The 23,734-nt window shown below is 45.6% G+C and overlaps 1 protein-coding gene across 2 annotated transcripts in view; it reads left to right on the top strand.

The window, feature by feature from the left end:
* Positions 1–22,326, top strand: part of LOC147115487 (neprilysin-like) — a 261,620-nt gene extending 239,294 nt beyond the window's left edge. For both annotated transcript variants that reach the window (XM_085989748.1, XM_085989747.1), the window contains exons 21-23: positions 2,546–2,641; positions 11,533–11,609; positions 13,547–22,326. In XM_085989748.1, coding sequence (XP_085845874.1) covers positions 2,546–2,641; positions 11,533–11,609; positions 13,547–13,646 — 273 coding nt within the window. In that variant the 3' untranslated portion in view covers positions 13,647–22,326. The remainder of the gene's footprint in view (positions 1–2,545; positions 2,642–11,532; positions 11,610–13,546) is intronic.
* Positions 22,327–23,734: the final 1,408 nt, after the last annotated feature.

Genomic DNA, 23,734 nt, shown 5'->3' with positions numbered 1-23,734 from the left:
AATGGTGCAGGATGCTGGTGCTTTGTCAGGTGCTGTGGTCAGCTGGTTGAAGGGACCGTTCGGTATGGTTGTACATGGTGTGACACATACTGAGCTCCAGCACTCCAGTGAAGAGCAATGGATTCATTTCACTTTGTGTTTGAGATAATGAAATGGGAATTTATCTTACTTTTTTTTGTAAAATATTTACTGGGCCGAACCTTGCTGGGGAAACGACACACACTGTTGTTAATGTGCAAAGCGGCCATCAAATTCAGGGGAGTAAGTGATACGGTGTGAGTTGCGAATCTCCAGAACTTTCTGGTCGATTTACTCCACTTCGCTGTTTGCTTCACAGAAAAATTATCTCGCCCTTCGCTTCTCCATTATCTTTAAGAAATTGCTGGATATGCACATTACAGGAAACTCTTTGGTATCTGGCACCGACGGGACTGGGATGGTGCCGTTGATTAAAAGTTCCGGATGACGGAGAGGGTTATCTACCGAGGCTATTTTTAACAAACAAAAATAAAATAATCAAGAAATGTGCAGTATTCAGTAATTGGGTACTCGCCTACAGAATGTTGCGTTAAATGGATTGTGGAAGATGCTTGATTAAGTACAGTACTGCCAGTTGAGGGTAATCCATAACTCTTTAATTACTTAACAGTAAAACAAAACTTATACAGTAAACGACTGTATACAGCACGGGAGAGTCAGACTCCTGTTATTGAGGTGTTCGGACTTCCGACAGCGCCAAGAAGCCGAGTAGTGACAGTTTGGAGAACTACCCCCACTGACTGACTCGGCCACCGCGGGAGGCTCAGGGGTCGATTTTCCTGGAGCCGTCAGGCGGGGTTTCAGGCGTGTTGGGGGGGGGGGAATCCCGAATTTGGGGGTCCCAACACCATCCTGCCCAAAACCCCGCCCCACGCAAGTTTCATGGGCGGCGGGTACCCGCCCCGCACTGGGACCCGCCGAAACCAGGCGGGAAGGGATTAGTACCAATTAACTGCCTGTTAACAGGTAGTTAACAGGCAGTTTTTAGCCTAATCTCTATTTTGAGGGGTTTCGTGTGGGATTCCCGACGGCTCCAAACCATGCCAGGTTAGAGCAGGCGGGCCGTCGGGTTGAAGGAGTTGGAGGGGTCGCGATGCCCATCACTCAGCCGGCACTTAAAGCTGAACGGCTGCAATCTGTGAAAAGTGACAGCCTTCAGCTTTGAGTGCTGCTGAGAGTTCTAACTGAGTCTGCGTAGAAAGACTCATGTTAGAACTCAAGAGTGTCAGTGTTTCACAGCTTCAAACAGCTGTGAAACACTGATATTTCATCTGTCAAGAACTCTTGACAGATGAAATTGCAGTCTGTGACATCACCTGTTGCCGGGTGGTCCTTAATTGGCCTGCTGAGCTCGCTGGGCGGGCTCAACAAGGTCAATCAAGGGAAAATCGCGCGGATTGGCCGGACGTCAAAGTAGGCGGGTCTAAAACCCGAAAGTTGTAGTCTCGCCTTCTTCCCGACAGCTTCAGGAAAATCGACCCCTCAGACTCGGACTCGGCAACATTTTCAGTTATTGAGGTGTTTTTTTTGGAGTATGAATTTTGCCGGTTAATAGAGAATTCTGGATATTTAGGTGCCCATTAAACTCGCCACAGAGAGTTAGGGCTCGTAACAAATAGCGTAAGTGCCCTTTCAATGACATGATAATTGTTAAGATCGACAGGGCCTCCAAGTCTCCGACCTTACCGGGTTCTTTACTCGTTAACGAGCTCCTCCCACCATGCCGGCCTGCCGCCTCTAAAAATCGAGGCCAATGATTCTATGAATTCTGCACTTCCAGCAGGGAGCACATTGCAGGAAATCATGGGCACACAGCTCATGGTTTTTTACCCATTAAAATTAATGGACAGCACCATAGAATCGGCCCCAATATCGCCACACTATGGGCGTGATCTTGCCAGTCCTGGGGAGGCGGGTTTGGAGGTGGGACTGCCGGGAAAATGGCAGAATCTGGGGGCGGGTGCCCATCCCGCCCGCAACCTGCCTCCGTGCCATCTTGCCAGGGGGTGGGTAGCTGACCCACACCGTGTCCCAGAGCTGTCAAACGATGACAATTCATCTGTCAACATTTTTTGACAGATGAAACGTCATACGCTGACCTTCTCTATAACCAGCTTCCCCTTAATTGGCCTGCTAAGCCCGCTGGGCGGGCTTAACAAGATCAATCAAGGGAAAATAGCGTGGGTTGGCCACAAGTCGATGGAGGCAGGGCAATGACCTGACAAGCAGCAGTCCCGCCTGTAACGCGCCCCCATTGGTAAAATCGCCCCCCATGTTTACAAAGTTTCTAATGCACGGTGACCAGAGGAAATCTTTCCCCATGTCGGTAGGCAGCTGAAAGAGAAAAAGCAAAGTTAACGTTTCGGGTGTTTGGTGAGAGGAACACACCTGAGACTTTGACCTATTTCTGTCCCTAGCTCTTTCAGGTACACACGCACTGTGCAATTCCAGCATTCCCAATCTGTGCTGCGGATTTTAATCTGTGGCATTGAATGTTTATTTTCAGGCTTATCAGTCACATGTGCAGAAAAGCGGGAAGGATGGCCTGCTCCCTGGGATCGACCTGAACCACAATCAACTCTTCTTCCTGAACTTTGCACAGGTGAGGCCAAGTATTTATTTATTAATTCACAGTATGTGGGCATCGCTGGCATGGCCAGCGTTTATTGCCCATCCCTAATTGCCCTTGAGAAGGTGGTGGTGACAACTGAGTGGCTTGTTGGGCCATTTCAAAGGGCAGTTAAGAGTCAACCACATTGCTGTGGGTCTGGAGTCACATATAGGCCAGACCGGGTAAGGGCAGCAGATTGCCTTCTCTAAAGGGCATTAGTGAACCAGATGGGTTTTTATGACAATCCAGTAGTTTTAAGGATCAACATTACTGATACGAGCTTCTTATTCCAGATTTATTTAATTAACTGAATTTAAATTCCCCAGCTGCCGTGGTGGCATTTGAACTCATGGGCTGGCGTTTTCCTTACCTTGAGGGGTCCTGAACCTGCTGCTTGCTCCATCCCACTGTGGAAAATGAACTTACCTTAATGGGGCCTAATAAGCCCGCCCAGCGCATTACCCGGCCCAATTAGATGGAACGGGTCTGGTGACGTCATTCATGACGCGTTTTAAGCCGGGATCCTTAAAGGGACCCTGGCCACATTATATTTGAAGTTTAATCTAACATAGTGGGTGTTGAATCTTTACTGTACAATAATATAATAAAGTTATATATGAGTGACAAAGAAATATTTAAATAATAATATTCTCATTAAGTAATATGACTATCTACAAATATGATCAAGAACATAATTAAAAAAGTACATTATTGGTGCTTTAGTCACAAATCTATAGAGTCTTGCATCAGTAACTGGTATAAATAAAGATGTGTGCATATAGGTAATACTTAAAATTAAGCAGATTTTAAATGTAATTAAAAAGGGTTGTATTTACAATCGTATGCAAGTCCAGCGGAAGAGCTGCGGAATCCCTGACAAACAGTGTACGTGGTGCTTACAATGTGTTTCTGGGATTTCTGCAGCTCTTCTGTTGAAGTTAACAAGTGAAGGAACCTCTGCAGAAATCCATCCAAAAGTCTCAGACTGAAAAATTAAATTTGTCATATTCAGGGACTGAAAGCAAATTGAACCAGTGGAATGAGTGATGAGAATGAAATTGTTACGGTTGATGACTTGATTTAACGTGTAACTGGACAATCACAGTATACTGTGAGAAAAACCTGACCAGAAACAACACAAACATTTATTTAAATGGTGTATGTAATTTTTTATAGTGCAGGTCAACTCATTGCAATTACTGTTGAGTTGGAAGGCAACAGCCGAGAATGGCCAGTGAAAAATGTATTTCTCTCACCACCCAGGGCAGCAATTACATCCCTTCAGGATTTTCTGAATTAACATTCACCAATAGCTTTTCAAGTAGTACAGAATCTCCATCAATCTGTTAGCTGATGTAATCGACATGTTTTTATTTTGGTTTGTTTTCCATGCTGTCAAGCAATCAGCTGGAACAATGGCCACAGAACTCACACCTCAGGTTGTCAGACATGGTTCCCGAGCTCTGTGAATCCCATGGGCATGCAGGGAAATTAAAAAAGTAAGGGGGTAAAAGGCTCTTAAATGCTTGTAAAGTACCTCATAATGATTTCAATTGGGTCCTCACCGCTGCAGATCGGGTCGGCTCCACAATGACAGACACGCCTGTGGGAAAGTCATGTGGGAGCAAGGTGACAGCTGGTTCCCCACCCGCTGTCAAAAAAAAACAATTTTCCCACTGGACCCACCATCGATCGCGCCCGCTACCACCACGGAAAATCAGCACCAGTACTCCAGAGCATTAGTCCAGGCCTCTGGATTACTAATCCAGTAATATAACCACTTTGCTACCGTACCACATTGTGCAATATTTTGTTTTACTTTGAAGCTGTCTCAATAGAATTTGAAATTAACTGTTCCAGTATGCAGTACTTGCGCCAGAAGATCTGTTGCGAGCAAATTATAAGCAATTTAGTTACGAGTGGCTCACCTCCTGACTCTCCAAAGTCTGTCCACCATCTACAAGGCACAGGTCAGGAGTGTGATAGAATGCTCTCCACTTACCTGGATCGGTGCAGCAGCAACAACATTTAAGAAGCTTGACACCATCCAGGAAAAAGCTGTCTTCTTGATTGGCAGCCCATCCACCACCTCAGACATCTGCTCCCTCCGTCACCAGTGCATCACGGCAGCTGTGTGTAATACCTACAAGATGCACTGCAGCAACTCACCAAGGCTTCTTTGACAGCACCTCCCAAACTTGCAACCTTCACCACCTAGAAGGATAAGGGCAGCAGGTGCATGGGAACACCACCACCTCCAAGTTTCCCTCCAAGTCACACACCGTCCTTGGAAATATATCGGCCGTCCCTTCATCGTCGCTGGGTCAGAATCCTGGAACTCCCTTCCTAACTGCACTGTGGGAGCACCTTCACCACACGGACTGCAGCGGTTCAAGAAGGTGGCTCACCACCACCTTCTCAAGGGCAATTAGGGATGGGCAATAAATGCCAGCCTTGCCCATATCCCATGGACTAAAAAAAATCCAGAGAATGAATTAAAAAATCAAATGTTTCCATATTCTCCTCAACACACTGAATGGATATAGTGGCTCATAGAATCATACAGCACAGAAGGAGGCCATTCAGCCCATCATTCCCATGCCGGCTCTTTAAAGGAGCTATCCAATTCATCTCACTCTCCTACTCTTTCCCCATAGCCCTACAAATTTTACCACTTCAAGTATTTACCCAATTCCCTTTTGAAAGTTATTATTGAATCTGCTTCAACTGCTCTTTCAGGCAAGGCATTCCAGATCAGAAAAACTTGCTGCTTATGTTTTTTTTCCTCATGGTGCCTCTGATTCTTTTGCAAAATAACTTAAATCTGCGTCCACTGGCTACTGGCCTTTCTGCCACTGGAAACAGTTTCTCCTTATTTACTGTTCATGATTTTGAACACCTCTATCAAATCTCCCCTTAACCTTCTCTGCTCTCAGGAGAACAACCCCAGTTTCTCTCATCTCTCCACGTAACTGAAGGCATTCATCCCTGGTGCCATTCTAGTAAATCGCCTTCGCACCTTCGCTAAGGTTTGACATCCTTCCTAAAGGGCGGTGCCCAGAATTGGCCACGATGCTCCAGCTGGGGCCTAACCAGTGTTTTAGAAAGGTTCAGCATCACTTCCTTGCTTTTGTACTCTATGCATCTATTACTAAAGCCAAGGATCCCATCTGCCTTTTTAAACAGCCTTCTCAACTTGTCCTGCCACCTTCAAAGACTTGTGTACGTACACCCCCAGGTCTCTCTGTTCCTGCACCCCCTTTAAAATTGTACCATTTAGTTTATATTGCCCCTCATTCTTCCCACCAAAATTAATCACTTCACCCTTCCTTGCGTTAAATTTCATCTGCCATGTGTCTGCCCATTTTACCAGTCTATCTATGTCCTACACTGTCCCCTTCATTGCTTACTTCATTTCTGAGTTTCGTATCATCTGCAAATTTTGAAATTAAGTCCAGATCATTAACCTCTGTCAAAAGAGCAGTGGTCCTAACACCGAACCCTGATGAACACCACTGTACACTTCCCTCGAGTCTGAAAAACAACCGCTGACCACTGCTATCTTTGCTTTCTGTCCCATAGCCAATTTTGTATCCATGCTGCCATTGCCCCTTCAATCCTATGGGCTCATATAGAGACCGTGGTGTGAAAGTTGCATAGCTCCTGCTGGTGTGGACTGGGCCCCGGGTACGGGCCCTGTACCGGAACACGTAGGCCCGAGGCCCGATCAAAATCTCATCCCTCTTTTAAATTAGACCGGCGAGCAGCGGACTCTTGCTGCGCGTCTTCAGGCAGCTCGCCGGCGAAGCGGGTATCAATGCCGGGTCGACACGGCAACAGCCCCACGGGTCCGTCCCAGGAAGGGGAGGGTAGTTGCAGCGGGGGCGAGGAGAGGGTCGGCCGCGAGACCTGTGGAGTCGGGGCAGTGCTCCTTCCTACTCCTCCTACCGACCTCAGGAAGGGTTTGTATTTTGGGGGGAAAAAAAAGTTATAACCTGTTGATGACCGCAGGGGGCCACTGAAGAACCCTGAGCGGGCCAGACCCAACACCAACCCGACCATCGCTGATAAATGGTCAGAAAGGGGTCCTTTTATCGGCATTAGGCCCCAAACTACATATTCAAGAGGCCTAACTCCCTGTTTTAGGCATAGGACCGGGATGCCTAAACAATGGACCCCAACGCAATTAGCACTGAAGCCAACTGCGCAGATTGGGCACAACTCGTCCCACTGTTAAGTTGGTGGCTTTGTACCCATTTTGCACCCATTTTACGCAAACCATTTTTTCTTTCCCGATGGGACTTATTTCCCTCAAAGTCCTTTTTAGGACTTGCTAGCTAAATTAATTCAGCCCAAGCAAGTTAGCCAGTGCATTAAATATAATTTACAGAGGGAATGAAACCCCGAGGATATCCCTCTGAACGTTTTGGGGCTTTATTCTCTCTGTCTAAGCTCCTCACATTCCTGATATGTGCTGAGTTAACTGACGTCAACAGGAGCGATGGTAGGAGCTTTTGCAATTGGGCACAGTGACCGTGGACTAGGGATGGGGGGGTAAATCAGCCAGGACTCTTTGTTTCTGGTTGTATTGTGTCTTCCTGTATAATTCACGTGTGTGGCGATTGGGCGAGGATAGAATCAGGCTCGGCTGTGAGGCCACCGCAGTCGGATAGCCACCAACCGTTTGCGCATGAAGCGTGGCCTCTTGGACAAGGCAGCAAAGAGCCCTCGCAGAGCACTACCTCATCACAAGTCAGACTGTTGAGGAGAGGAAAGAAACGCTTGTTTTTTTTATTCATCCTCAGAATATGGGGGGTACAGTAGCACAGTGGTTATGTTACTGGACTAGTAATCCAGAGGCCTGGCCTAATGATCGAGGGATATGAATTCAGATCCCACCATGGCAGCCAGGGAATTTAAATTCAATTCATTAATTAAATAAACCTGGAATAAAAATCAGTAATGGTGATCATGAAACTACTGAATTGTTGTAAAAACCCATCTGGTTCACTAATTTTTCCAAGTGGAAGGCAGTGACTAGTGGGGTACCGCAGGGATCGGTGCTAGGACCCCAGTTATTCACAATATATATTAATGATCTAGATGAGGGAATTGATGTAATATTTCCAAGTTTGCAGATGACACAAAGCTGGGTGGGCGTGTGTGCTGTGAGGAGGATGCAGAGAAACTCCAGTACGATTTGGACAGGTTGGGCGATTGGGCAGATGCATGGCAGATGCAGTATAATGTGGATAAATGCAAGGTTATCCACTTTGGTGGCAAAAACAGGAGGCAGATTATTATCTGAACAGCAATAGATTGGGAAAAGGGGAAGTGCAACGAGACCTGGGTGTCCTTGTGCACCAGTCGCTGAAGGTAAGCATGCAGGCGGTTAAGAAGGCAAATGGTATGCTGGCCTTCATTGCGAGAGGATTCGAGTACAGAAGCAAGGATGCTTTCTGCAGTTGTACAGGGCCTTGGTGAGACCACACCTTGAGTATTGTGTGCAGTTTTGGTCGCCTTATCTGAGGAAGGATGTTCTTGCCATGGAGGGAGTGCAGCGAAGATTCACCAGACTGATACCTGGGGTGGCAGGAATGACGTATGAAGAGAGATTGGGTCGATTAGGCTTATATTCGCTAGAGTTTAGAAGAATGAGAGGGGATCTCATTGAAACTTATAAAATTCTAACAAGACTAGACAGACTAGATGACGGAAGGCTGTTCCCGATGGCCGGGGAGTCCAGAACCAGGGGTCATAGTGTAAGGATAAGGGGTAAGCCATTTTTGACTGAGATGAGGAGAAATTTCTTCACCCAGAGAGTGGTGAACCTGTGGAATTCTCTACCACAGAAGACAGTTGAGGCCAATTCATTAAATATATTCAAGAAGGAGTTAGATATATTTCTTGCCGGCGACGCCCACATCCTGTGAATGAATGAAAAAAAAATATGGGCATCACTGGCAAGGCCAACATTTATTGCCCATCCCTAGTTGCCCTGAGAAGGTGGTGGAGGGCCTTCCTCTTGAACCGCTGCAGTCCATGTGGTGATGGTGCTTTTAGGTAGGGGGTTCCAGTATTTTGACCCAGTGACAATGGCCGATATATGTCCAAAGCGAGTTGGTGAGTGACTGGGAGGAGAAAACTTGGGGAAAATACGAGGCAAAGAAAGAATGTTAACTGCTCTAGGTTATCAGTGGTAATAAAACTGATGTGCACAACCCAGGCGAATTCAGGTGAGGGTTTTCAAGTAACACTTTAACCCGCGGAATACATTTCTTCTTCTTTGTGGCGAGCTTTACAATAACATCAGAACAGGATTTAATGTCAACATTTATTTCTCTTCTCTCTCCCCAATAGCCCTTTGACTGGGCTGTTAGGAGTCCGCAGTATAATCATTTTACTGTTGGTTAGGGAACAACATTAGAAAAATCTACACATAGTGATTAAGAATCCGCTTCATGTTTTAGTCCAAAAATTTAAATCCTGTATTAAAATTCATGTCAGGATTTAAAGCATCCAGTTCATGCTCTGAAAGACCAATGTAAATACTAGGATTGATTTTATTAAAGGCTCTCGCAGCTTGCGTTTCTCACTAAGACGCAGAACTAATCTTTAATCACTATTAATTAACTATCAAGAGGTCTTCGGACGTGCAATTCAGGCTCCAATAGTTCATTATTTTCATACTGAGAAGCCCATATTAAGGCAAAGTCTCAATGTGCAGGACACCATCAAGGTTGAAAAGAGTAAGAGACAACCAGAGGGTGAGATGAGGCGACATTTCTTTTACGCAGCGAGTTGTTGTGATCTGGGATGCGCTGCCTGAAAGGGCGGTGGGAGCAGATTCAATAGTAACTTTCAAAAGGGAATCGGATATATACTTGAAGGGGAAAATTCTGCATGGCTATGGGGAAAGAGCGGGGGGAGTGGGAATAATTGGATAGCTCTTTCAAAGAGCCAGCACAAGCACGATGCACCGAATGGCCTCCTCCTGTGCTGTATGATTCTATGGGGGGAGGTTTCGGAGGGTCAACGGTCGCGTTTGGTGGTGGGTTGGGTGGGAAAAAATGTTTTTTGACAGCGGGTTCCCTGCTGTCAACCCGCCGCCATGCTAGTTTCCCAGATGTCAGGTCTGTCATTGCTGAACAGACCCGACAACAAGCAGCGGGGGAGACAATTTAGCTGATTAAGAGTTTGTTAACAGCCACTTAAAAACTATTTTGAGCTCACCTTTAAATTTTACGAGGTCGCCCACGGGGCCCCCGCTGCTCGGGGATCACATCAGGTAAGGAGGTCGGGAGTTGTGTCACCATGAAATCATCTCTTGACAGCTGCAAATGTGCTATAAAAGCTCCCATCTCATAGCTGTTCACTTTCAAAGGTCAGAAGCTGTTGCTTACTGCATTTGGAAGACAGATTAAGCTTTATGCAGGTTGCAAGTGTTTGGAGTAAACTTTGTATCCAGTGTCACCTCACTGGAACAACCCCTCTCACCTTTGACAGATCGCTTCTGCCATCTCATCCTCGCCTGCCATCTATTACATCAGCATCGGTGCCCTTGAACCTCTCTCACCTTGGTCCTCAGAATCCCACCACGATCAGCCCCCACACCAGCAGCACCAACAACAACGACAACCTTCTCCGTAATCAACTGATGCTGCATCATGGCATCAGCACCCAACCACATTGCTGCCCGGGAGGCCGCGGATGGCCTCACCATGGCCAGATTTACTTCACTTGATGCTGTACACCCTGGCTGCCACATGATGCGCCAGGCTGGCACCACCCCACACCAACACCATAAAGCATCCTTACAATGAATTCTCAAGCCATTCCTTTCACCCTCATCGCCATTGCGGGGGGTACCATTATGTCTCACCATTCACTTCAACTCACTAAGTAACTTCCAAAGGAGCACACAAATCTGTCCAAGAACGCAAAGTGTTGAAAATAAAGATTTCAATGTTTGACAGCACATTAACAGAAACTTCACATGAACATTGGCTAAAACACACAAGTGTGTTCTTAGTTGGTATGATTGGACTAGGATGAGGGTGAGTGTGAGGGGTGGCTAGTGAGATGGGAAAGTGATAATGTAGATAGAGAGGGATGGGTGGAGGTGCAAGGTAAGTTGGTGTGAGTAAGGATGTGCAGGAGTAGGGTAGGGAATGCAGAGTGATGGGAATGTGATGAGTGGCACAGCAGGATGAGGTTGAGTGCGGCTTTGCAGTAACGTTTCGTGATCTACTGAGATATTTGAAATGTTTGTGCCACTGCAGTCTGGTCCTCCTAAGGACATCCCTCTTCCGTCCATGTGAAGGGAAGAGGACCTCCCTCGTGCTGTGGCTCCCTCCATATGAGGGAGTCATGTGAGAGCCTGGGTGCAGCCGTGTACCTCTGTGCGGAGCTCGTCAGTGTTTGCAGCACCTCAATGCTGTAGAACTCTGACAGCACAACTGTCAAAATCAATTTGCGCATGGTCCCTTTAAGGAAACTGGCTGATGACGTGTCAAGTGACGTCATCAGACCCGCTTCCTTCAATTGGCCGGCAAACGTGCTGGGTGGGCTTAACAAGCCCAATCAACGTAAAATCACTTTGGACAGCAGGCTGGAGCCAGCAGCGGGTTCGCGACCCGCCAGCGACCCCGGCGGCACCTGACCCACTGAGGTAGGGGAAATTGCGGCCAACGATTCAGTGATTCTATGATTGAGAGAGTGAGAAGTACATGAACAAATAGGACTGAGCTGCCTGGGCTTCAGCAAAGACTCAGGTGCCACTGTTTGGACATCCTACCATAGTTATGTAGTTATACGCTGTACTTGTCAGTTGTTATTATCATGACCTGAGTAATAATGACTATAACTCATTGCTGCCTCAGGTGTGGTGTGGAATTTACAGACCGGAGTATGCTGTCAACTCCATTAAAACTGATGTGCACAGCCCAGGCGAATTCAGGTGAGGGTTTTTGACTATTTGGTATGAAATCTGATTTGTAAGTTTCCTCCATTTTATTAAAGACATCCATAAACTATTCCAACACTCTCCAGGCTGGCCTCACTTCTTCCACCCTCCATAAACGTGAGCTCATCCAAAACTCTGTTGCCCATATCCTAACTCGCACCAAGTCCCGTTCACCACTCACCCCTGTACTCGTTGGCCTACATTGGTTCCCGGTCCACCAACATCTCAAACTTAAAATTCTTATCCTTGTGTTTAAATCCCTCCACGGCCTTGCCCCTCCCCTATCTCTGTAACCTCCTCCAGCCCCACAACCGTCCGAGATCTCTGCGTTCCTCCAATTCTGGCCTCTTGTGCATCTCCAATTTCCACCGCCCTGCATTGGCAGCTGTGCCTTTAGCTGCTAAGTCCCTAAGCTCTGGAATTCCCTCCCTAAACCTCTCCACCTCTCCACCCTTCTCTCTGACAGGCTGCCGATTTGCTATGAGCCGACTTTGCACGACTGGCGTAAAGCAATTTAGGAAGATAGGTACAGGAGCAGGCCATTCTGCCCTCGAGCCCGTTCTGCCATTCAATTTGATCATGGCTGATCTGCGTCTTAACTCCATCTACCCGCCTTGGTTCCATAATCCTTAATACCCTTGCCTAACAAAAATCTATCAATCTCAGTGTTGAAATTTTCAATTGACCCCCCTAGCCTTAGCAGCTGTTTGGGGGAGAGAGTTCCAGATTTCCACGACTCTTTGTGTGAAGAAGTGATTCCTGGCATGACCCCTGAACGGCCTGGATCTAATTTTAAGGCTATGTCCCCTTGTTCTGGAGTCTCCCACCAGAGGAAATATATCAAATCCTTTAATCATTTTTAACAGCTCAATTAGATCACCCCTTATTCTTCTATATTCAAGTGAATAAAAGCCCAGTCTATGCAACCTGTCTTCATAATTTAACTCTGATAGCCCTGGTATCATTCTGGTGAATCTGCGCTGCACCCTCTCCGAGAGCAACATATCTTTCCTGAAGTGCGGTGTCCAGCATTGAATGCAGTCACTCCAGCTGGGGTCTGACCAGAGCTCTGTACAACTGTAACATTACTTCCATCCCTTTGTTTTATTCCAGCTCTCTTGAGATGAAGGCCAGTATTTGCCTTTTAATTAATTTTTGTACCTGTCCACTACTTTTAGTGATTTATCCCAGTGTCAATGGCCCAGAAATTCGGGTTGGAGGCTTCCTGCGGGCGCAAGCCCCCGACCTGCACTTACCTACCGTGCCGGCCGTTGAGCTGTGGGCCCACGTGGGATTCCGATCCTGGGCCTCCTCCAACTGCCGGCGCGCAGTGCTTGCGTATCCCAGGGGCGCAGTTCGTTCGAAGCATCCCCTGGGATCACGTGGGCCATGGAGAGCCAATGGTAGCAGGGAATCTTTATTCATAGATTTGACAGGAAGACCTGTCACATTTTTAAAATAACTATAAATTACATAAATTAACTATTTTAAACAAAAATTTAAATTTTTGAAAAAATTAATTAAAGTTGTTAACAGAGCTAAAAATAAACTTACTTTTCTTTAAAGTATTTTAAAATGATAAACCTGTGGAAAAAATGTTTTAATTTTACTTAATTAACCTTTTACCTTGTTAAAAGCAGGCCTTGCGACTGCTTTTTTCATGCGCAGCTGCTAGGGACTTACCCGCACGGAGAAACCTGTAAAAAAAAACGGAAGTTCCAGGCGTACGCGCTGCCTCTCCGGCGCACGTGTTCGACCTGTGAATCCCTTCCTTTAAGGGAACGGAAGTTCCGGTTTCCCACGCATGCGCAGTGCATGCACAAAACCGGCACTTTCGTTGGCCCTAAGCGTGAGTACACAGGCCCTTTATATCCAAATGTTATGGACCATGAACGAAATCTTGATTTTTTTTTCTCTCTCTCATATTACAGAGTTTTAGGATCGCTGCAGAATTTCGAAGAGTTCAGTAATGCTTTTCACTGTCTAAAGAATGAATACATGAATCCTGAAAAGAAATGCCGTGTTTGGTAGCCAAACAGTTCCTGCTGTACTTAAAAACCGTCTAGAATGTCTTCTTCCCGGATTCGTAAGTGGATGAAACATTGAGCTGGAATGAATGACTTTGTACTTAGTAATAAGGATAGATCAGTGCCCATTTTTGCTGAGACCTCATGTCAATCAAAATGCCCTAACTGCTAATACCCCAACAAATGATTCGTAAAAAATTGGATTGGAAAAAAAACTACAACGGTAAGTATAGCGACTGCATCGTAAGCCTTGGCTATCTTAACGTTGTGGCTTCGGTTGCACGTAATCCCGATGGAAACACCTAACTATAATCACAGACTTAAAAGGAGGTTTAGGGAAGGTAAAGAGAATGCAGCGATACTATAAGTGTTCTAACTGCTGACTTTTGATACTGTCTAAGATTGTAAACGTTAGCCAGATACCAGGTGGACTTGGTAAATGAGTGGAGATGAATACAAAATAAACAAGCCTAAACTAAAACTAGAGATTAGAAGTACCCCATCCCCCACAAGCACTCCCACCCCACCCCCCACCCCCACACTCTCAAAGAGTATTAGATCTATTGGGAAGCAATTAATGCTGTGTCAAATCCTTTAAAAAACAGAGTATAAGAACAATGTTGAAAGTTACAAGGATAAGCATAGAATTGATTAATCATCTCTGGGACATGAGAGAGAAGGAGCTCTCTTGAGTTCCTGAGCTTCACAGTGGTTTCTGGGACAGAGGGAGATCAGAGACCAGGTATTTGCCTGCAGTGATGGGAAGAAAAATCAAAGGGAAAGATGATCCTGAACTACTTGTGCAGCTAGTTTTACAGTGGCCTTGGAAATGACAACAGTCCAGGACTGAATGATGTGAATTGTAATGGTGGGAGTTTCTGATCATGGATTAGGGAGAAAGTTCATCGAATTTGATTTCCTGAAAGATTTACCCATGGTTATCCGGGGAGTCCAGAACCAGGGGTCATAGTCTAAGGATAAGAGGTAAGCCATTTAGGACTGAGATGAGGAGGAATTTCTTCACCCAGAGAGTGGTGAACCTGTGGAATTCTCTGCCACAGAGGGCGGTGGAGGCTAGTTCATTAAATATATTCAAGAAAGAGTTGGATATATTTCTTGAGGCTAAAGGGATCAAGGGATATGGGGAAAAGGCAGGGACAGGGTACTGAATTTGGATGATCAGCCATGATCACATTGAATGGTGGAGCAGGCTCGAAGGGCCGAATGGCCTACTCCTGCTCCTACCTTCTATGTTTCTATGACAGAAGTTATTATGATGCAAATTGTGCTTTGGTCTGTTGGCAGGAGTGGACTTGACAAGCCAATTGGCATTTTATTGCCCCACACTTGTCACATTTGACCGAGAGTCCACAAATATGAAGAGAGTGTTGTGTGCTTCTGTTAAACTGTATAGGAAGAAATAACTTGTATTTCTATAGCGCCTTTCATGACCTCTGGATGTCCCAAAGTGCTTTACAGCCAATGAAGTACTTTTTGAAGTGTAGTCACTGTTGTAATGTCAGGAAACGTGGCAGTCAGTTTGTGCACAGCAAGCTCCCACAAACAGCAATCTGATAATGACCAGATCATTTTTTTAGTGATGTTGATTGAGAGATAAATATTGGCCTGGACTCATAAATGTGAGTATTGTGAGAAACCACAATCAAATATTGAAAAAAAGGATAGTATTTACTAAATCTGACTCTTCAGTATAAGAGAGGCCAGGAACATCCAATTTTAAGCAAATTTTTATTGAGTCCCATTTTTCCCCATCATATTAGTGAGGTATTCGCTATATATTTACTAGATTGATCCCTAGGATGAGAGGGTTGTCCTATGAGGAGAGATTGAGTAGATTGGGCCTATACTTTCTGGAGTTTAGAAGAATGAGAGGTGATCTCATTGAAACATATAAGATTCTGAGATGGCTTGACAGGGTAGATGCTGAGAGGCTGTTTCCCCCTGGCTAGAGTGTCTAGAACTAGGGGGCATAGTCTGAGGATAAGGGGTCGGCCATTTAGGACTGAGATGAGGAGAAATTTCTTCACTCTGAGGGTTGTGAATCTTTGGAATTCTCTACCCCAGAGGACTGTGGATGCTCAGTCATTGGGTATATTCAAGCTGAGATCGATAGGTTTTTGGACGCTAAGGGATATGGAGATCGGGCGGGAAAGTGGAGTTGATGTTGAAGATCAGCCATGATCTTATTGAATGGCACAACAGGCTCAAGGGGTCATATGGCCTACTCCTGCTCCTATTTCTTATGTTCTTATGTTATTATGTAACATAACAATTTCTGTTCTAGGTCAGGATATAAGTATTTCATCACATATAATTGCCTGACCTATTATACATTAGGCACAACATTAGAAGGCTGCACTGCTGGTGGGGTCCATTCCAACCATGAAGCCATCTTAAGTGGTTGGAAGATCATGGGCAGCCTGTGCCCACATTTCCAATGGGCGAGGCTTCCTGACAAACAGAGGAGATTTGTAAAATTAGCCCAATAATGTGAAAGGATTTCATTCCACCCCTCCAAAATAGTCAGAAGCGTTTTTTGAAACTACCCTTTTAAAACAACCAACATCATTAAAATAGGATAATCTGGTCATTTATCACATTGGTGTTTGTGGGAGCTAGCTGTGCTCAGATTGGCCACCGTGCTTCTTACGTTACAACAGTGCCTCTACTTCGAAAGTACTTCATTGGCTGTAAAGCGCTTTGGGATATCCTGAGGTTGTGAAATGCGCTATAGAAACCCAAGTCTTTTCAACTCTCGCTTTTATAGTGTTCCCCCACCTCGGCCATTTACCAGAGATGAGGAAAGTGATCATTTGCAATGAGTGATTTACTCTGGTGCAGATCCATTAAGAAACCAGCATTTTCACCACATCTGGGACCATTTTATGCAAAGGTTGCTGTACCTGTGGTGCCAAATCGTGCCACACACGGCAAGCGGTCGATTCATGAGATTTCCCCACATATTGCACCCCAACAAACCACTTGCCCAGTATATTGACCTGAAGCTATCTGTCCAAGGTGGCTACAGGAAAGCCAATCAAAAGACATTTCACTAAAGCTAACCGTTAGAAAGCCCTCCAGTATTTAAACAAGAAATGTGCATCTCACCCACTCTTCCCAACTCTCGGACTGAAAGGGTCTATTTCACCTGTAATTTGATTAGTTCAAAGAGCCAGCACAGGCACGATGGGCTGAATAGCCTGCTTCTGTACTTGTCTGAGCTGGGTCAAATATCATTGCCCCCCACCCGCTCCTTACCCCTATACCAGAGGCACAGTGCTAGTTTCCAAAACCACTCTTTATCGCTTCCCTCCACCCTTTAGAAAAGTAACAATGGTCTGCTCTTGGTAAACTATAACATGGCGACTGAGGAGCTAAGATGTGAGTAGAACAGAAATAAAAAAAAGTATTGACAGAAAGAAAAATGAGTATCAGAAAGCTGAAATTTAAAAAAAAACACGCAGAAAAATGCATAGCGTATCAGTCAGCCTCTGAAAGAAAAAGAGGCATTGACGTTTTGAGCGGGGCTCCTCCACAAACCGTGATATTCAGCCGAAGAGCCCTTGCCCAAACATTAACCTCCCTTTCCCTTTCAAATGCTGACCCATCAGCTGTGCATTTGTACCATTTCTTTTTTGTTTTCATTTAAGAAATAATCAGGCCGTTGCTTTAAATTCAGCCTGCTGATGTCGCAAAAGGCGAAACTGTAGCCGAGTAGGTTTTTTTTATTCGAAGCCGTTTGTTATGCTGAATGCGTGTTATTGCAATAACGCTGACTTTGTGGGATCGTGCAGTACGGGTCTGAGGGCAGCAATTGCAAATGGGTGGTGTTCTCGTACAAACGCTTAATGTGCCGACACCAAGTGCCTCCCTGAACTACCCCCAGGCGCAGGTATTAACCAGTTTGGTATTTTAAACCGACTAACATTTGCATCAAAACAGCACAGAGTGGATTTCTTTGCTACCAGCCGCTAAGCGTTGGCACGAGAACAGCAGAGATCATCATTTCTACTTCATGATTTGATATTTAATTGAATTCGGGAGAAGGACGAGGATAAATGTTCTCTTAACGAATCTCACCGGATCAGCGATGTGGCTCAGTAAAGGGCAATAGCTATTCCAACGGGAAAAATTTTGGGAGGCCCCTTCGCTATCAATGGGGGGGGGCCTCGCACCGCGACTGGCGGGTTCGAGAAACCGCGGGCGCGTTTTGACCGCAATTTTCCTCCAGTGAATTGAACGCACAGGAAAATGCAGTCAGTCAGCGCGCCACTGGTTCGGCGATCCCCGAGCAGCCCAAATTTACCGGTAGAAGAGAATCACACGCTGCTCGCAAGAGAAGGACACTGCTGACATTTCCTGGGTTGTACCTCATACCTTAAGAAATCATAATGTCTTTTTTTTTAATTGAAACTATATGATTGGGTCACAAACAACAATTGGCCCTACAGATGTTTGATTTTATAAATTGAATTTAAGTCATCTAATGCTGTATAGGAAAATGAAACATAGATTTTTTTTTTTCCCCTTTGGTAAATATTTGATAGAACTTGAATAATCTCAAAGAATTTTTGCCTACGAACTATGGACCTGACTTTCAAGGGCTTTGTGCGATTGTTTATTATTATATAGTATTTCGTCAGCCTTGTTTTCCAGAGGCACGATGAATGATGGCTTTGACACCAAAATATTCATTTTGGTGCACAATAAAATGGAAATCACTGCATACTGTAACCGCAAGAGTATTTAGTGTAATACGCTGCTCTCCAATGTTATCTTAAAATTCTCATCCCTGTTATCAAATCCCTCCACGGCCTGGCCCCCTCCCTATCTCTGAAACCTCCTCCAGCCCCACAACCCTCTGAGATCTCTGCGTTCCTCCAATTCTGGCCTCTTGTGCCTCTCTAATTTCCTCCGCCCTGCATGGGCGGCTGTGCCTTTAGCGACTAAGTCCCTAAGCTCTGGAATTCCCTCCCTAAACCTCTCCACCTCTCCACCCTTCTCTCTCACAGGCTGCCAATTCGCTATCAGCCGACTTTGCACGACTGGCGTAAAGCAATTTAGGAACATAGGTACAGGGACAGGCCATTCAGCCCCTCAAGCCCGTTCTGCCATTCAACTAGATCATGGCTGATCTGCATCTTAACTCCAGCCTTCAGCTGCCTGGGCCCTCAGCGCTGGAATTCCCTCCCTAAAGCTCTCCGCCTCCCTACCTCTCTCTCCTCCTTTAAGACGCCCCTTAAAACTGACCTCAAGCTTTTGGCCACCTGTCTCTTTATGTGGCTTGGTGACGACTTTTGTTTACTAACGCTCCTGCGAAGCGCCTTGGGGAGGTTTTACTCCGTTAAAGGCACTATATAAATGCAAGTTGTCATCATCCCTTACTCTCCTCCCTCGAAGGCTGAAGAATGGAAGACAGCCAAATGGTTCCTCACCCAGCTGGCTGTTGTTCACGTGGATGTGGAATTCTCTGCCACAGAAGGCAGTGGAGGCCAATTCATTAAATATATTCAAGAAGGAGTTAGATATATTTCTTAAGGCTAAAGGGATCAAGTGATATGCGGAGAAAGCAGGGACAGGGTACTGAGTTTGGATGATCAGCCATGATCTCATTGAATGGCGGAGCAGGCTCGAGGGGCCGAATGGCCTACTCCTGCTCCTATCTTCTATGTTTCTATGTTTCTATGTTAGCTTCGCTAGTCAGCACGGCAAGCTATTTGAATACGATAGCAAAATACTGCGGATGCTGGAAATCCGAAATAACAACAGAAAATGCTGGAAAAACTCAGCAGGCCAGGCAACATCCGTGGAGAGAAATTAGAGTCAACGTTTCGGGTCAAAACCCTTTATCAAGACTAAAGAGGCACAGGGAATGAAATAGATATTTGAATAGTCAGGGCATCAGAGCCCCACCTGGCATTCACACGTGGGACACTTTCCGTAATCGGGGAATTAATCGGGAGTGAGAAGCCAGGCAGATTTATTTCCTTTTTTTGTTGCTCAGTTTTCCTCTCCTGCTCCACTGAAGACAAATGTGCAGCTTTGGCTGGCTCGGCAGAGGTCACATCAGGGGTGCATTGTTGTTCCGTGCGAGCCAAGGTTAACGTCACATAATGCGCTTACCCACTGAGCTGTGGAGTGCAGCCCCTGTTGAGATCCTAAAAATTGGCTCCATCACAACTAATTATTCCGCATCAGCCAAGAGAGGACAGATTTAGCACACTGTGCCAGCTAACACTTGGTCCCCGTTCAGTCCAGCGGACCGCACCAAATTAGCTTCACTGCTGCATGCCTAAACTGACTGCTTTTATCATTTTTTTCTATTGCCCTTTCCAGTTTCAGCCAATATTTCTGTGAAATCGCCGCTTGCTCTGCTGTTTTTTGCTGAACCCTCTCCCGACAGGCAGGCGCAGTTGGAGTCGGGAATTCGCAGCCAATTCACATTTTACCTGATTTTCCCGCATATTTCGGTTATCGTAGAAGCCGTTTGCTGATGTGTTTTAGGCAACTCTGAGAAATGATCAGATTATCAGATCGAAGCAATGCAGGGGTGTTTTTTTTTGCAAATCTCAAGTCAGTGGGGAAAGTCAAGTGAGCACAAAGTCAGTCCAAAGTCTGGCCCACAGTTCCAGTGGATAGCCAACAAAGTTGTATATTAAGGGATTTTATTTACAACAACGAAAACTTAAAAGTGTTTAGCTGATTTACAAATAAGACTTTTTTTGTAGTCGTAATTAAAATGATTTCAAAATAAAACGTTGAATGTTACTGATTTTCTAGATTAAACATTTCTTATAAATGATACATGGAAAACAGAAATGGATTCCGACTGTGTTATTGATTAAATAACTGTTGCTATGTACGACACCAAAGATTTTCATATCTATTGTAACTAGTGAGTACTTCTAGTGAGTACTTCTGGGTTATGTACAGTTGCCGTGCCAATCATTCACTGATCTTTTCTAGCTTATGCCCATTTCCAATCATTAGCTTGCCCATAATTACTGGCAGTGCCAGGTTATTGTTCCACTTTACAACCATGCTGTCGCTTCTCAAGACCAGAGGTTAACAAGTAATTGGCCACTACCAGTTACATACTGAAAGCTGTCACTACTTACTGTAAAAAACAAGATTAATGTAGCGCTTGACCAACAGTCTTGGCTCTTTCGAGAAAGACACACATGGTACAAAGATGCTTTGGCCCGATGATAATTCAATTACTGGACCTTGGCTAAGCTAGAAAGGGTTAAAGATGATGCTTTAATTATACCCTGGTGTGTAAATCTGTCTTAACTCTTTAACCCGTGGACATGCATATTGGTGGACGTTTTGTTCCTTCCCCATGAGCAAGGGAGGACACTGGAGACATCTGGCTTGGTTTTGAGATGGTGTGCAGTGATGCACCACTCAATCCGAACACCGGGGTAACCAGATCTGAATGTACTAAAATGGTGTGCCATACTGTAGCAGCTATTTTAAGCTGCTGCACATAAAATGGCCTATGGCCTAAGGGTTGGCATTTGGGTGAAACTGCAAAGGGAAATATGCATTTTACCAAAGTCTGGCCCTGAAGTTCTACAGCACGGTGTCGGGAGGCAGGGTGACGAGGGTGTTGCTGAAGGGGTGGCAGACACTTGCCCTAAGTCCGACAGGAGACCAGCCAAACCACCCAGGGAAATGGTGCAGACCCGCTTATGATGCTCCCGGGAGTTTTCGCTGTGACTGCTGCCCGGTCCCTATAAGGCAAACGATAGGAAGGGGTTGGGGACTCCCTAAGGTGGGAGTTCCCGCTCCTGACCCACAGTTGGCACCCAGCATTTGTGCGGCAGTTGGTATGTTGGATGATTGGAGACATACCAGCCTCCTGAAGGACTCATGTGTACCCCCACCAGTGGGGTCCAGGTGGGGAAAGTGGCTGAGACACCTGAAAGGCCAGTAGGATTTTCTTTGTAAAATGTTTTGGAGATCAGCCCCCTTGCACAGTGAGCTGATGGGCGTTGGGCAGGAATTGCAACCCAAAGAAATTTGGAGCGTATGTATTTGGTGAAACCAAATGGAAACAGTTAGTGTATGTATGAGCCTATGGATGGACAACATCTTTGCTCCATAGACATTTGCCTTAAGGAGGCCCAACTGAGAGTGTATAACATCCTTTATCCCGTTCTAGTATAAACATTCTTGAGTGGTTTGCTTATAGTTCATGAAAGGACTTTTATAGTTTCTAAATAAATGTATTTTGGGGGAACGTAATGTGCTTGGTTCAAAATACATTGATTATGTCCCTAAAGAGCCCGAAGAATATTAGGTATTTGAGTTGAGACCGTCATTTTTATTTTTTTTTAGCACCAGGTGCTTTATGAATTAACATTGATTTAAATATTGTACTTTTTGGGGATTTTTCTGGTTTGAGAAGGAGAGGCCTCTGTGTCTTCAACAAAGTGAAGCTTTATCAAGGGAACTGCCTGAGGTTAAAGAGTTAAAGAGATTTCAAAAGACTGTGCATAGAGGTTGGATAATGAATCCTACATCGTATGTTTGAAATTTCGTTACTTTTTTTAGTTTTTCCTCCTGTTATGACTAAAATATTTGGAAATCAAAAACTAAGCCACCATTTTCTGTAATTTGTTTTGTTTCCGAAATCAATAAAGTGTTTCAAAATGTAATTTGCTTCTTTTTTTTGTCCAATTAACAACACGGACATCACACCATTTATGTTACTACAGGTAGACTGCCTTTTATCTGAACTTCCGAAAACCGAAACCCTCTAAAAACCAAAGGTTTTTTCGTTCAGCGTAAGTCGTGCGCACGACATGACCAGAGTGGCGCACGACTTACGCTGAGCAGAGGGTCAGCGTAAGTCGTACGCACGACCCCGACCCCTGCCGCCGACCCCCCGCGGACCCCTGCCGACCCCCCCGCCGACCCCGACCCCCCCGCCGACGCCGCCGACCCCCCCGCCGATCCCGACTCCCGCCGACCCCCCCGCCTGTTGTGTATGTAACCTGTTCCACCTTAACAGAGCTTAAGCCTGTTCCACCTTAAGAGATGTACTACTTTCTCAGGCTGCTGTAGACGTAATACCGGGGGTGAACACACCGGTATATAAGCACTGTGCCGTAATCTTGTATTCAGAATAGTCCCTACCTCCAACCAGGAAAGACCTGTGTGCTTTTCTGGCTGTCTCAAGCAGCAAGAGGAGAAGGAGCTGCCAAAACAAGAGAGTGGAGAGTGGTGGTCTCCTGACCAGGAAGAGGAGTAGCAGAAAGATAGATCACCACCTCCAACTTCTTCAAACAACTGAGGTGCCTGGAGAGATTGGGCAGAGGAGGAGAAGGAGAAAGGAGGCCTATATCAACATCAACCGGGAAGAGGCCTTTTCTATCACTGCCTCCCCAAATTGGCCTCCACTTCAGGAGAGAGGGGAGAGAAATATCAGAAAAAAAATCACCAACTGTTTGGAAGGAGGGAAGATTCATCTCGTTTGAAACATCTACAGGTGGGTGTTATTTGGGGCACTCTCCCAAGACTTTGTATTTTAGGTGGGGGGAGAAAAGAAGAAGCAAGGCCGGACCATCAAGGGGTGTAGTGTGTGTGTGTGTGGCTCTTGTTAAAAGCTAGGCCACACACACCACTAATTAGCACCCCTACTATTGCCTGCCCTGGGAGAGCTGGAGCTGACCTGGTGAAGTCTCTAATTTCATTAATTACATCATTAAGACCTGTTGCAGGACTGAGCTTGGGCTTCTCCAGCTTTTCCAGGTGAAGACATCTTCTCCCCCTGCCAGAAGACCATCACCAAAGACTTTTAAACTACATCAGAGAGTGCCCCCTGCCAACACCCACCTACCATCCTGAGTGGCAACACTGCCCTTGTGGTCTCCCTCCTTCCCACCCCCTCTCTCTCTCTCTCTGCCTGTCTTTCTAAGGCACCTCAGTCCCATCACCTTTTATTAATTGCCTATTGAGCAGAGGGGAGAGGGCCCCTCCCCCAATTTTATTCAGTAAGGGGAGAGGTGTGTCCTCATTTTAATCAGCTCCCTCTGCTCAATAGAGGATAAAAATATATATATT

This window comes from Somniosus microcephalus, chromosome 6 (genome assembly GCF_052327205.1).
Source record: "Somniosus microcephalus isolate GS21.2 chromosome 6, FLI_Smic_1.0, whole genome shotgun sequence".
NCBI classification, from domain to species: domain Eukaryota; kingdom Metazoa; phylum Chordata; class Chondrichthyes; order Squaliformes; family Somniosidae; genus Somniosus; species Somniosus microcephalus.
Note: the sequence above shows the minus strand (reverse complement) of the source record. Positions and strands in the feature narration are given on the sequence as shown.